Source organism: Chrysochloris asiatica, unplaced genomic scaffold (assembly GCF_000296735.1).
Source record: "Chrysochloris asiatica unplaced genomic scaffold, ChrAsi1.0 scaffold00008, whole genome shotgun sequence".
NCBI classification, from domain to species: Eukaryota; Metazoa; Chordata; class Mammalia; order Afrosoricida; family Chrysochloridae; genus Chrysochloris; species Chrysochloris asiatica.
Window position 1 is genome coordinate 431,689 of NW_006408526.1, and position 15,664 is coordinate 447,352.

General features: G+C 40.2%; 1 protein-coding gene across 1 annotated transcript in view; it reads left to right on the plus strand.

The window, feature by feature from the left end:
• Positions 1-15,664, plus strand: part of LOC102827569 — a 52,194-nt gene that overhangs the window by 5,740 nt on the left and 30,790 nt on the right. Inside the window, exon 2 of the mRNA XM_006833940.1 lies at positions 7,074-7,178. Within this exon, the coding sequence (XP_006834003.1) occupies positions 7,074-7,178 (105 nt within the window). The remainder of the gene's footprint in view (positions 1-7,073; positions 7,179-15,664) is intronic.

Genomic DNA, 15,664 nt, shown 5'->3' on the forward strand with positions numbered 1-15,664 from the left:
CCTGAATATTAAGATGAAAGCAATTTTCCATTAACTGCCAGTGGCCTCATTTGTTACACTCAGCCCTAGAGGGCCTCGAACCTCTGACTAGTCTTACACGGTCTGCAACAAGCAATTGAGATTTTTTTCATCCCATACTCTGCTGTTTACTCTCAGGCTCATAGTGATGAATCCATGTCTCATCACCAGTAATGATTTTTTTAAAAGAAACTTTTACCTTCCTTAGAGTATTGGTTCAAAGCCTTGGGTTGCAATATTGAAGGATTTCTATGGGCAAGATATTGAATGATGCAAAAAGCATTTTAAAAAATGGAAGGAATACAGAGTCACTGTACTAAAAAGAAATGACAGATGTTTAACATTTTAAGAGTAGCATATGATCAAGAACCAAAGGTACTGAAGGAGAAAGACCAAACTGCACTAAACGTATTGGCAAAAACAAGGTTGCAAGAACTGATGGAGTACAAATTGAAATCTTTTAACAAACTGATGCAGCACTGAAGGTGCTCACTCATCTGTGCTAAGACATTTTGAACACAGCTACCTGGCCAATTGACTGGAAGAATCGTATTTGTACCCATTCCAAATAGAAATAACCAAACGGAATGTGGAAATCATCTAACAAGAACTCTAATATCGCATGCAAGTAAAATTTTGTTGAAGATAATTAAAAAACAGTATATTGACAGCGAACTACCAGAAACTCAAGCCAGATTCAGAAGAGGACATAGAATTAGGGATAGATATCATTGCTGACATAAATGGATCTAGACTGAAAGCAGAGAATACCAGAAAGATGTTTATTTGCGCTTTCTTGACTATGCAAAGGCTTTCAACTGTGTGGATCATGGCAAATTATGGATAACATTGTGAAGAATGGGTATTCCAGAACACTTGATTATGCTGTTGAGGAACCTGCACATAGATCAAGAGGCATTTGTTCAAACCGAACAGGGGGACACTGAATGTTTTTAAAAACAGGAACGGTGTGTGCCAAGGCTCTATCATTTCAGCAAATTTATTCAATCTGTATGCTGAACAAGTTACCAGAGAAGCTGTATTATCTGAAGAAGAATGTGGAATCAGGATTGGAGGAAGACTATAACAACCTGCAATATGAAGATGGTGCAACCTTGCTTGCTGAAAGTGAAGAGGACTTAAAATACTTACTGATGAAGATCCAAGACCACAGCTTGCAGTATGAGTTGCACCTTAATGTAAAGAAAACAAAAATCCTCACAGCAGGACCAATAACTAACCATCATGATAAGTGGAAAGAAGATTGAAGTTGTCAAAGACTTCACTTTGCTTGAATCTACAATCAACAATCATAGAAGCAACAGTCAAGAAGTTAAATGACACTGGATTGGACAACCTGCTATACAAAACCTCTCTAAAGTGTTCAATAGCAAAGATATCAGTTTGAGGACTATGCTTGACTGAAGCCATGGTATTTTCAATAGCCTCATATACATGTTGAAGTTTGACAATGAATAGGAAGACCAGAGAAAATTTGATGCATTTGAGTTATGGTGTTGATTAAGAATATTGAAAGTACCTTGTACTGCCAGGTGAACCAAAAAATCGGTCTCAGAAGGCGTACAGCCAGAATGTTCCTTAGAAGTGACGATGGTCAGACTTCATTTCTCTTTCTTTGGACACGTTGTCAGATCAACCCCTGAAGAAGGACATCATGCTCGACAAAGTGTGTGGGGGGGGTTATATAAAAAGATGACCATCCCCAATGAGATGAATGGACACAGTGGCAGCAGAAATAGGTGCAAGCGTACCAATTGTGAGGGTGGCACAGGCCCAGCAGTGTTTTGTTCCGCTGTGACTCAGAGCCAACTCGATGGCACCTAACAACAACATGGACAAAATATTAAACGATGCAGAAAGCATGAAAAGAAGATGGAAGGACTCTGATCTACCAAACATTAAGAGAACAGCTGACACCAATTCTACTCAAATTATTTCAGAACATAGAAAAGTGTGGAAAGCTCCTGAATTCATTTTATGAAGCAAGTATATTCCTGACACCCAAACCAGGCAGACAGCACTAGAAAAGAAAGGTATACACCAATACCCCTCATGAACATAGAATGCAAACATTCTCAACAAATTTCTAGCCAATAGAATTTAACAATATATTTGAAAAAGAAAAAAGAAATGATGACCAAGTAGAATTCATTCCAGCTAGGCAAGGATGGCTCAATATTAGAGAAAAAAAAAAATCAACATAATACACCACATAAATAAAGAAAAGTGATCATATGGATCGATGCAGGAAAGGCATTTGACAAATCCAAAACCCATTCCTAAGAAAAATGCTCAACAAAATAACAATAGAAGGAAAATTCTTTACCATAATTGAAGGCATATATACAAAACCAACAGTCAGCATTACTCTGAACAGAGAGAAACTGAAAGCATTCCCCTTGCAGATGGGAGCTAGGCAAGGATGCCCTTTATCACCACTCCAGCGTAGTGGTTACAAATTGGGCTGCGAACCTTAAGGTCAGCAGTTCGAAACTACTAGCACTCCATGGGAGAAAGATGAGGCTTTCTGCTCTCGTAAAGACTTACAGCCTCGGAAACCCTGTACAGGGTCGCTATGGGTCGGAACTGACTCAACAGCACTTAACAACAACAACTTAATATAGTGCTGGAAGTCCTAGTAAGATCTATAAGGCAAGAAAGGGAAGTTAGAGACATCAAAATTGGCAAACAAGAAGTAAAACTCTCTACAGATGATATGATCCTATACATAGAAAATCTGACTTGGCAAGAAAATTATTGGAACTTATTGAAAGATTCAGCAAACAAGACAGAGTACAAGGCCAACATACAAAAATCAGTCAGATTCCTTTACACTTGTTGTTAAGTGCCATCAATTTGGTTCTGACCCATAGCAACCCTGTATAGGGTTTCCAAGAAGCGGCTGGTGAGCTTGAACCACCGACCTCACGGTTCAAACCGACTTTGCAGTCCATCGCATTAACCCACAGTGCCACACGAGGACTCCTTTACCCTAATACAGCTCTGAAAAGAAAATCAGGAAAGCAGCAGTTTCTGCAACAGTCACCCAAAAGATGAAATACTTAGAAATAGCTAACCTAAGAAACAAAAGACCTATACAAAGAAAATTGCAAAACACTACTATAAGAACCCAAAAGAGGAAAAAGGAAGACTTAACTCTGTGACAACGTCAACACTACTCAAAGTAATCTATAGATATAATGCAATCCCAATTCATATTCCAACAACCTTCTTTAAAGAGATGGAAAAAGTAATCACTAACTTTATATAGAAAGGAAAGAGACCCCAGATAAGAAAAGCATTACTAATGAAGAGAAACAAAGTAAGAGATCTCTCACTTCCTGATCTTTAAAACCTACTATACAGCCACAGGAGTCCTAGTGTGGCACTGTGGGTTAATGCGTCAGACTGCAAAGCCGTTTGAACTGCAAGGTTGGCAGTTCAAGCTCACCAGCTGCTCCTCCGCAACCCTTACAGGGTCGCTATGGGTCAGAATTGACTCGACGGCACTTTACAACAGCAACAACATACAGCCACAGCATACAAATAGCCTGGTACTGGTACAAGGAAAGACACATAGATGAACGGAACAGAATTGTGAACCCATCCACCTATAGAATCTTGGGTGGCACTGTTGGGTAAACACTGGACTGCTAACCGCAAGACTGGTGATTCAAACCCACCAGTTGCTTCTCCAAAAGACTGTACAGGGTCACTGTGAGTTGGAACTGACTTGACAGCACTTAACAATAATAATCAACTGATCTTTAACAAAGGGCCAAACCACATTAAATGGGTAAGAGATCCTCTCTTCAACAAATGGTGCTGAAAAAGCTGGAAATCTATTTGCAAAAGAATTAAACAAGACCTGTAGTAGTTACAAATCAGGCTGCTAACCTCAAGGTCTGCAGTTTGAAACTACCAGCTGTTCCGCGGGAGAAAGAGGAGGCTTTCTGCTCCCGTAAAGATTTGCAGCCTCAGAAACCCTGTGCAGGGTCACTATGAATCGGAACCGACTCCACGGTACTTAACAACAACAACAACAAATATATCACACCATATATAGGACCATAGTCTCAGGGGGCACCATGGTCATTTGGTATGACATAGTCCACAAAGACAATGTTCTACATTCTGCTTGGGTGAGCAGTATCTGGGATCTTGAAAGTTCACGAGTGGTCGTCTGGGGTGCAGCTGTTGGTTTCTCCATGTGCAGAAGAAAGAAGAGCTATAAGAATTGAAGAGGCTTGGAATCAATTAGTCCTCTGGACTAATGGAACATGTAAACAGCAGTCTCCACAACTCTGAGACTGGAAGAAATGGATGATGCCCAGCTACCACTGCCAAGTGCCCTGAGAGGGATTGAGTTAGAGAGTTCCAAATAGAGTGGGAGAAAATGTGGAACAAAACTCAAAATAATTTAACTAAAAGAAAAAAAGACTGGGTTTACTGATCAGAAAGAGACTGGTGGAGACTGAGATGTTGGTCCTTGATCACCCTTTGGGTCTGGAAGGGAGCTCACCCTTGTGGCCCAATTTTCAGCCAAGCAGTAGATAGGTTTATAGTGGGTGACAATAACACTAGCAGGGCGTACTCACAATGGAATGGTCAATCATTCGGGATCAAAAGGACAACATTTGTCTGGGGACAAAGTTGAGAAGGAGTAGGGAGTGGGTGGAGAGTAAGTAGGAACCACAGGGAAGAAGAAGTGGGATGGCTGTTGTTGCATTGAGGGACTTGTAAGTATGGAGAGGAAACAAAGTATAGGACTCATTGGTTATAAGGCCCATGAGCTTGTCTCTAAGCCTTTACTCAATTCACAATAAAAATTTAAAAAGAAATCAAATGACATATTGCACTGGGCAAATCTGCTGTGAAAATGTTAAAGAACAAAGAAGTCACTTTGAAGACAAAAGTGAGCCTGACCCAACCCAGGTCATTTTCAATAGCCTTATATGCATGTTTACATTGGACAGTGAATAAGGAAGACTGTAGAAGAATCAATGCATTTGAATTAATGGTGTTTGTGAAGAATATTGAAAGTACCATGGACTTCCAGAAGAACAAACAAATCTATCTTGGAAGAAGTACAGCTAGAATTCTCCTTAGAAGCAAGGATGGTGAGATTTCGTCTCTTGTGCTTTGGACATGTTGTCAGGAGGGACCAGTCCCTGAAGAAGAACATCATTTTTGGTACAGTGGAAGGTCAGCAAAAAAGAGGAAGACCCCCAGTAAGATGGCTGACACAATGGCAGCAACAGTGGGTTCAAACAAAATAACTATTTTGAGGATGGCATAGGATGTGGCAGTGTTTTGTTCTGTTGTGCTTAGAGTTGTTATGAGTTGGAACCGACTCGATGGCACCTAACAACATGACAAATGTAGTCTGTGGCATCCTTTGTTTCTTTCTGTCCCTTCTCCTCAATTGAAAAGATTTTATCTGTATTTTTTATACTATATTTAGGCAGAAATTTGTTTGATCCATACAAGTTAATTACATGTATCCCCATCAATTCCATCTAATGGATTTTGGTACTTTATTCCAATCTGTAGAAGTAGCCCTTGACTCTTGAGTCTGTAATTTATGAATTTAAATCATTCATACAAGTTTGTGGCCATTCCCACATGTGGTGAGTTTGCTGGTAGATTTTTTATATCCAAATCTGTCATTTAGATGATGATCCCAACAGGATCAGTGTCACCAGAAGCCCTCATCCTGTTTGACCTTTAGCTGCTCATCAGCATAGTTGGCATGGAAATTCAGCACCCTACAAATCTACTTTATCAGACAACTTGCTGAAATCTAAATACATCGTTGCTGAATTTCCCGTAATTCTAGGACCTTGGGAAAAATCAGGCAGAATTGTAAGATTCTGGTATCTTTTATGTTTTTTTGTTTTTTAATGACCATCTGTATGATTTTAGCAAGTAGCTTTCTCATCCGTAAAATAGGAATTATTATACTTGCCCAGAGGGTCACTGTGAGAAAGACAAATAAATAATATACATAAGATGTTGGAGGATCTTATTTATTGTAGCTGGAACTACAATAAATGGTGGTGGTGGCTGTGTGCCTGGGAGTCGGTTCTGACTCATAGCAAGCCTGTGTAGGGTTTCCAAGTCTGTAAATCTTTATGGGAACAGAAAGCCTCATCTTTCTTCCTCAGAACAGCTGGTAGTTTTAAACTGCTAAACTTGAGATTAGCTGACCGATTCGTAACCACTATGCTACCAGAGCTCCTTAAAATAAATTTTAACTATCATTACTGTTGTTAAGTGCAGTGGAGTCATTTCTGACTCATAGTTACCTGGGATAGGGTTTCCAAGGAGTGCATGGTGGATTTGAATCGCTGGTCTTAAGATTAGCAGCTCAGTGCTTATCCTACAGCACCATTGTTGTTCAGTGCCGCAGAGTCAGTTCTGACTCACAGCATCCCTGTATAGGGTTTCTGAGGAGAAGCTAGTGGGTTTGAACCGCTGACCTTGTGGTTAGTAATCTAGGCTTAGCCTACAGCACCCCATCAAGACTCCATTAGATCCCATCAAACAAAAGTCTGGAACAGTCTCGTTCTTAGCAGTTCTCATTTCTTTTGAGTCACTGCTCCTCATTGTTTGTGCTCATAAGCCACCCGTTAAATGCAAAATGTTGGTGAAAATGAACCTCAAGTTGCTATGGCATAGAATGCAGAATGGTCTTACTTTCTCTTTTCTTCTACTCATAGTGAGTGACCCTGTATAATGTTTTCGAGGAGCAGTTGGTGAGTTTGAACTTCTGATCTTATGGTTTGCAGTCCAGTGTTGATGCTACAGCACCAAACCAGGAGTTGTTAGGAATTATATGAAAGGGTAAAGTCCTATTGCCAGAACCAAATGAACCAAAGTTTACAATGGATGAGTTGCAATGAAGCCTTCAGGGTGAATCTTCTGTTATTTACATGTAATTGTATGTCTTTTAAAAAAATTAATGTAGGTATAATGCCTAGCAGTTGAACAGAATTTATGGTAAGTAATCAGTTTCATTAATGTCTTTCTAGGGAAGAAATTCTTATATTGTGAGCCACATAAAAGAATTAAGGAAGTGCTGGAAGAAGAACTTTATATTAAGAGAGACGAATGTCACATTAAAAATCCACCTGCAGGTAATCTCATTGACTAATGAACTGTATTTGTGAAATGAATGGGAAATTACTTATTTGATGGCAGAATAATTGTTTTATTTATTAAAAACTGCATATCAAAAGAAAGACGGGTTCTTAGGAAGTTATTGAGCTATTTTTGTCATTTTTTTGTCTGTGTCCAAGTAGGAATCCTGGTTTGACACTGAAGGATAAGCTCTGGACTTCTAACCATGAGGTTGATGGTTCAAATCTACCAGCCACTCTTGGAACCCTATACAGAGTCACTATGAGTCAGACCTAACTGGACAGCACACAACCGTAACAATAATGTCCAAATAAGTCATTATATTTAGAGGGGAAAAGGAGCTAGATGCCAGTGTCTACGTTTCTGTCCCACTTTTTTTGGTGGGGTTATATCATTTAATCATTAAGCAGAATATTTTCCAAGTGCTTGAAAAACACAGTAACATTTCAGTCTTTAACAAAGTAGGTATGCTGAAGGGCAGAGGTTCCAAACTTAATTCAAGGTGGGAGCTTGCTAAAAACAACCCCATGGTCTTCATTCCAAAGTCTAGGGCCCAAGATTTTGAATTTCTAACAAGTTCCCAAGTAATGGTAATGCTACCGGTCCAGGAAACAAACATTATGAATCACTGACCTAGAAGCATCCAAGCCACTTAATAGGTCAAATCATCCAAATATTTGCTCTAGAAATCCCAGGATCCCTCAGAGATGTTACTTGGAAACTACTTGTTGTCGGTAGTCCCACTGAAACATTGCCAGGTCCTGCACTATCCTCACTAGAGCTGGTATGTTTGAACCCAGCTATTCTATCAATCCAGAGAGTATGATGGCTTTGTAGGATAAGCACTAGGCTGTGAACCACAAGGTTGGCAGTTCGAGCCCAGCAGCTGCTCAGCAGGAGAAAGATGAGACTTTCTCCTCAAGAAAAGATTTTAAAAGTATTGGAAATCCTATACAGGATTGCTATGAATTGCAACTGATTCCATGGCACTCAACAACAACATTATATCAATCCATCTCATGGGCAGGTTCCCTCATTTGTGCTGACCCTGTACTGTACCAAGCATGATGTCCTCCTCATTTTCATGGTCCTTTCTCAGCAATTGCAAGATGCATATTTAACGCTCATCAAATCACCAGATTTTTATTGCAAGCCTCTTGGTTGATAGCAGCTGCTGATTAAAATGAAAGAATTGCTAAGACACAATTCCTATGCTTAAGAGATCATGGTATTTTTCATGGAAGAGGAGTTGAACTGCACACAGGTAAGGACTGAATTTGTGAGGGATCCCTACAAGCAGAAGCTGCAGACCCAGAAAGTATCCATGCAGACTCTATGATGTACACATATGTCATAGAATTTGCACTTTCAAATCAGTCATACCAGTGTCTTTTGGGCCTTCTTATATCACCTACTTTTGCAAAAGGAAAGACCAGCAAACAGGCCAAAGTTTTAAAGTCTGGTTTGGACTCTATGAAACGATGCTGAATGACCTACTCAATTGCTGTAGCCAAACTCAGCCTACATGTACTGTTTCTCTGGTGGTTACAAAGTCTATGCAGAAAACAAACTCGATGCCATCTAGTTAATTCTGACTCATAGGGACCCTTTAGGACAAGGTAGAACTGCTCCCTAAAGGTTTCTAACATGGAAGCCAACAGCCTCTATCTTTCATCTGATGAGTGGCTTGTGGATTTGAACTGTTGATCTTGTGGTTAGCAGCCCAACATGTAATCCACTATACCAACACACAAAGAAAACTAACAAATACCAAACCTAACCCACTGCCATTGCGTTGATTCCAACCCATAGTGACCGGGTATAGGGTTTCTGAGGCTGTAAATCTTTACGGGGGGAGCAGACAGCCTCATCTTTCTCCCGAGGAGCAGCTGGTGATTTTGAACTGGTAAGGCTGAACTGCTGACCTTGCGTTAACAGTCTGCTGTGAATCCTACAGCACCACACCACCAGAGTTCCTGTAAGAAGTCTGTACAGTACTGTTATATTCACAGTTTGTCTTTATTGCTTGAAAAAAGCACATCAGACCTGATTTACACATTAGCTGTGTGTTGTATAAAGAACCCTGGTAGTACAGTGGGTTAAGCACTTGGCTGCTAATCACAAGGTCAGAAGTTTGAACCCACCTGTTGCTCAGCAGGAAAAAGATGAGGTTGTTTGCTCCCATTTTGGAAGTTCTATGGAGCATTTCTATCCTGTCCTATAGGACTGCTTGCTATGAATCAGAATCAACTCAGGAGCATGGATTTGGTTTGGTTGGTTTATATGTTGTCGTATTCATATTGAGTGCATTTGAGAAGTTGATAGGAAATATCATTTGGTTAATAATTTTTTTTTTTTAAGTAACATTTTCAAATATCTTTCATGTAAAATGGGTGAAAGTTGGTTGGTTGAATCCACCAGCTGCTCTTTGGGAGAAGGATATGGCAGTTTGCTTCCACAAAGACTACACAGCCTTAGAAATCCTATAAGGCAGTTCTACTCTGACCTATAGAGTGGCTGAGTTGAAGTGAACTTTTGACTGCAGTGTTCTTGTGGTTTTATTTTTAATTGATGAATGCCTGGACTGCATTTTTATAACATCCACTAGAGGTCGAACCATCCTTCGTCTGTCAGTGTGCTTTACTGCAGTGGCTTATGAGATGCTGTGATTCTGGAAGCTATACCACAGGTATTTTAAATACCAGCTGGGTCAAATGCAACATTTGACCTACTGAATGGCTCTCCCCTTACTCCTCATTCCTACCTCAACTTCCTTGATACCAAATTGTTTTGTGCTCCTTTTACTTCCTTGGGTATTGTTTCTGACCCTCCTTTAGTGACTTTTTCACTCAGCCACCTCCCTCAAATACTGATGTTTATTAGGGTCTGTACCATCTTCCAATATTGTTCCATGTGTTCTCTCTGGAGCAGCTCATCTACTTACATAGTTTCCACAACCACCTCAGTCAGATGACTTTGAAATCTGTTTCAAATGCCAAACCTCTCTTCTTGTATATCCCATGAGCACTCAAGATGTTGTGTTGTTATGTGCCATCGAGTCGGTTCCGACCCATAGCGACCCTGTATAGGGTTTCCGAGGGTGTAAATCTTTACGGGAGTAGAAAGCCTCATCTTTCTCCCACGGAGCAGCTGGTAGTTTCGAACCGCTGACCTTAAGATTCGCAGCCCGATTCGTAACCACTATGCTACCAGAGCACTCAAGATAGACACATCCAAATGAAACTCCTACTTCTCCCCCATGTACTTTTTCCTCTACATCACCCATCCAAACGAACGGCTTAGCCTAGTTTCTAAGCTCAAAACCAGAGGGGCATTCTCCAGACCACCATGGCCCATATCTAATCCATATGTGAGGCCTATTTTAATTCAGCTCATTACCAAATTGTTGACTCACATGTCAGGTTTATCTTGTAGGCTTGTTTATTTCTTCATACTGCATTTGTTTAACTATCTAAACCAATGGCCAACATTGAAAAATCAGTACGTTTTACATTAAATCTAGATTTCTAGATGCTCTTGGGGGACATACTAAAAGAAGACCTAACAACCCCAGATTTGTATTTGACAACAGTCACTGGAGTTGAGGACTGCTGACCTGCCCATTCCAGTGTTCATCATCATACCAAGATCCCCACTCAACGTTGGGGAGAGGATATTACAAACCAGCTGACATTTATGTTCACATATCCACTGTGGACTTTCTCTTCTCATGGTAAAAATAGGAAAATTATTTCTGGTGTGGTACTGTAGGATAATCACTGTACTGCTAACAGCTAGGCTGGTGGTTCTAACCCAATACAGAGTTCAGAAACCCTACATAGGGTTGCTATGAATTGGAACCTACTCAAGGGTACTTAACAACAACAACAGTGCCTCCAGCAAAAGTCAAAAATAGAAAAAGGTTGTTGTCACTGTTTTGTCGAGTCAATTCCAACTCATAGTAATTCTATAGGAAAGGTAGAACTGCCTCATTGAGTTTCTCAAGCTGTAGTCTTGATTGCCAGGTCTTTTTCCCTGTTGAACAGCTGGTAGGTTTGAACCAACAACCTTCCAGTTCATAGCCAAGTGCCCCACCAGGAATCTTAGAAAACTGACAGCCAGCCAATCATCTCTTACCCCTGGAATGCTTTATTGTTGTGGCTGTTAGGTGCTATCTAGTCAGTTCTGACTCCCAGCAATCCTGGGCACAACAGAATGAAACTCTTCCAGGTCCTTTGCCACCCTCACAATGCTTAAACCCACTCTTGATGCCACTGTGTCAGTCCATCTCATTGGGGGGTCTTCCTTTTTGTCATGGACTCTCCACTTTACCAAGTGTGAAGTCCTTCTTTTGGGACTGGTCCTTCTTGATAATATGTTCGAAGTATGAGCGATGAAGTCTTGCCATCCTGTGTTCTAAGGAGCATTCGGTTGTACTTCTTCCAACACAGATTTGTTTGTTCTTCTGGCAGTCCTTGGTACTTTTAATATTCTTCTCCAACACCATAACTCAAATGCATCATTCTTCTCTGGTCTTCTTTATTGACTGTCCAACTTTCACATTCATAAGTTTGGTTTGAACTGCAGTCCAGTGCTGATCCAACAATGCCACACCAGGAGTGTATGAATTAGTGGAGTTAAATTCTTTCTGTGCTATTTTTCTTCACCTGTGATTGGATGAAATTGGTGCATGAATCACCAGGATTAGGAGGATTCCAGAAGTTTGGCTTTATGAAGGTTTAGCAGAGTGAGCATTACATTTCTTTGTGCATATCGTTGTATGGGTAGCAATAGGTGCTGTTTGGGGCCCTCGACTGAATGAGCTGCCCCACCTGTTCTTGAGATCATTCATGATTGTAGTTAACAGAGATTGTGTAGTCCTCAAGGCAGCCAAGTTGCCCCAGGTGGTTGTTATGTATACCCTGTACTTGGGTCTAGGGAATTGTATCAGTGAAAACAGGAAAAATGGGTTGCCAACCACCCCTCCCTTCTTTGGGGTTTTGATTCCTTCTAGAAGCCCTGGTGGCATAGTGTGTTACAAGTTGGGTTGCTAGTGGTCAGCAGTTCGAATCCACTAGCCACTTTCTGGGAGAAAGATGAGTTTTTCTGCTCTTGTAATGATTTGTAATCTCACCTTGGAAATCTTATACAGGTTTGATATAGGTTAGATCCAACTAGACAGCAAGCAAGTAGTGCAGTGGATTAAGTGTTGGGCTGCTAAACACAAGGTTGCCAATTCAATTCCACCAGCTGCTCCATGGGAGAAAGATGAGGCTGTCTGCTGTCTCATAAGTGTGTACAGTCCCAGAAACCATAGTTCTCGCCTTTGTCCTATAGGGTCACTACGAGTCAGAATCAACTCAACAGCTCTGAGTTGGCTCCTTCTTGGTTTGAGGCTCCTGGTAGAACATATATGGGCTCTGTGAGAAGAATTGAATGCTAGGGAAAGGGCAGGGTTGGACAAGGATTGTCTCCCTATATAATAGCAATGATGATAATGATGATAGCTATCATTCCCACCCACTGCTGTGGAGTCCATTCCAACTCATAGCAGCCCTGTAAGACAGAGTAGAACTGTTCTGTAGGATTTCTAAAGCTGTAAATCTTTCAGAAACAAACTGCCTCACCTTTCTCCCAAGAAGCGGCTGGTGGATTCAAACTGCCAACCTTTTGGTTAGCAGCCCAATGCATAACCCATGGCATCATCAGGGTCCCATGACTCTCATTATGGAGTACCTTTTGGATATGACAGTCTTTACAAATTCTGTTGTTCAATTCTTAAAACAACCTTGTAAGACATAGACTCTTCCTATTCACACTTTGCACATCTAGCAATGGTGTCTTAGTGAGGGCCAATGACTTGCTCAGTATTACAAAGCAAGCAAGTGAAAGATCTGATACTTGAATGCTGGCTTATCTTCATCACTAAGTTACACTGTCTCTCTTTAAAACATAAGATTATGTTTTCTGAGAGCATAAAAGATTTGAAATTGTATTGATAGCAAGTGGTATTTTCTTCACCAGACTTAACCTAGTTTAGGTTCACACTGGACGTAAAACATGTTTCAGAGGCTTGATACAGTCCAGTCAGATAAGGACAAAGGCATGAAAAGATTTCATTATCCTGGGTCAGGGGACTGGGGCAATTTTCTGATTAGATCTTGTAATCAGATGAAAATAGAATTTGGGGAATCTTATGGTACTTTCTAGATAAGGAAAAAAGTTTCTTAATGATTCTCTGACATCTTCCTCTCCATGCAGCTTTTTAAAAAGTAAAGGTTGGCTTGTGAGACATTTGTTATAGAGCTAGTACAGTTATTTTACCAGTTATTTAAAAACCATATCTACAGTTCTAAGAATTTCTATAGAGGACTTTGCATAATTAAATTAACATACTAATTTTACATTTTTTAATTGCAAGGGCTTTTTTCATTTTCTGGCTAAAATCTGCAGAGGTTACAATAGTCATGAAAGATTTTATTAATGATACTAGTTTTTTCTTATGTAACAGTTCCTTTTCCAAGAAATTTCTAAAGTATATTGCTAAATCCACTAATTTATGTCCATACGTTAATACATGGACACTTAATTTTGAGTCTCACTTATTTACTACATTTGTTAAATTTTAGAAAATGTAAAATGTTGCTGAGCAAGTATATATATGTTTGCCATTCATTCATTCATGCATTCAACAAAAATGCTTTGTGTACTTGCAATATAAGGTGTGTATTGGATACTACTGGCATGTTAAGGTAATTATGGAGTTCTGGTATGGTGCTGTGGGTTAATGTGCCAGACTGCAAAGCCGTTTGAACTGCAAGGTCGGCTGTTCAAGTTCACCAGCTACTCCTTGGAAACCCTATGCAGTTTCGCTATGGGTCGGAACCGACTCGATGGCCCATAACAACAACATTCTATATTGTACCGTGTGGTACAAATGTTGAGTATTTGGTTGCTAACCAAAAGGCTGGCAGTTAAAACCCACCAAATGGCTTTACTGGGGAAAGGTATGATGATCTGTTCCCATAAAGATTATCGCCTAGAGAATGCTATGGGGTAGTTTTCATCTGTCACATGGTGTCACTGTGAGTGGAAACAACTTGAGGCCTAAAAACCACAGCAAGCACAACATAACTTAAATTTTTCTTCTGGTCAAATCTCTGACCATGTTTACACAAGAAAAGAGTAGACATTATGGCTCTAAACTGGCTTTTCAAGCTCTTAGGGGTCATTGTTCACAGTCCAAGTGAGATGATTGAAGGAAACAAAAACACGTTTTCAGTGAGCTCATCTACCCTGTAAGAGCAGATCAGGACTCTGACTAAAAATTTCACAGAAAGTCATAGTTTTAAAAGCTGAGTAAAATTGTATTTAAACAGGCTTCTGAGTGTAAGAGAGCAGGGATTTCAGAAGGGAAGAGAGTGGTTCTCTGGAAGAGTCTGAACCCCGAAAAAAGGATTTGACTCCTTCCTCTTAGCTACTCTCTTATACCTCCACCCTTTTCTTTATCAGGACAGAGCACTGCCAACAGAGGTCCCTGCCTCTGCTCCTTCCTTGTCTTTCTTCCTCCTCCTGGAATGTGCATACCCAGAGCTCCAGTGCATCCATTCTCCTCATATCTCTGCATCTCTACTCAACTATATCACCTTTTAGAACTTCTTCACCCAAACATCAGATCTAATCACAGTACTAGTATTTTTGAAGCAGCCTCCATCCATGAGTTCAGTATATATTTATTCGTAACTGCATTTGCATTCAAATTTTAAAAATGCTTTTCTGAGCATGTACATTTATGCTTGTTATTGTCCCTATTTGTTGTAAAGTTCTGCTGATTCCTGTGGCTGAGATTGCATCTGAGGGAGCATAGCAAATTGACACTAATATAATGATTTGTCTACATAGTCGGCCTCATGATTTTAAACTGTTTTTTGTTTACTAGAAGTTACCATAGTGTGGAACGGAGCTAAATCTTTATTTCCTTGACCTCACAGGATATCATGTACAAGGGATATTTAATACATGTTTTTGAGCTCTGAAATTTAAGGGAAGCAACCCAGAGATTGGAGATGAACACCTTTCTCTCTGTAGTCAGGATAGAAGTGGAATCCGGCTTCAACAGCAGAAAGATTTAGGTTAGATAGAAGAAGCCGTTTCAACTTTTTAAGGTCTTATGAGAGGAGATTGTGGAGTCTTCCTTGAAGTTCTTTAAAGGACTGAAAAGAGAAGAAACTAATCTCCTTGACAGATAGCTTTAGCTTCTCCATTCATGAGAGGAGAGGAAGAGGCAGATAGTGACATTTAGCTTTGTGAGCTAGTTCAGTAACCATGCCTCTAAAAGCTGGACAGGAAAATCATTGTCCTATAAAAAGAACAGCTTCAGACCTCTGTACCTTGAATTTAACTAGCTCAGCAGATAGATTTCCTTGGAAGTCACTGTTTTGATTAGACCTTCTGTTTTGAAGACACCCTAACAAGATTAAGA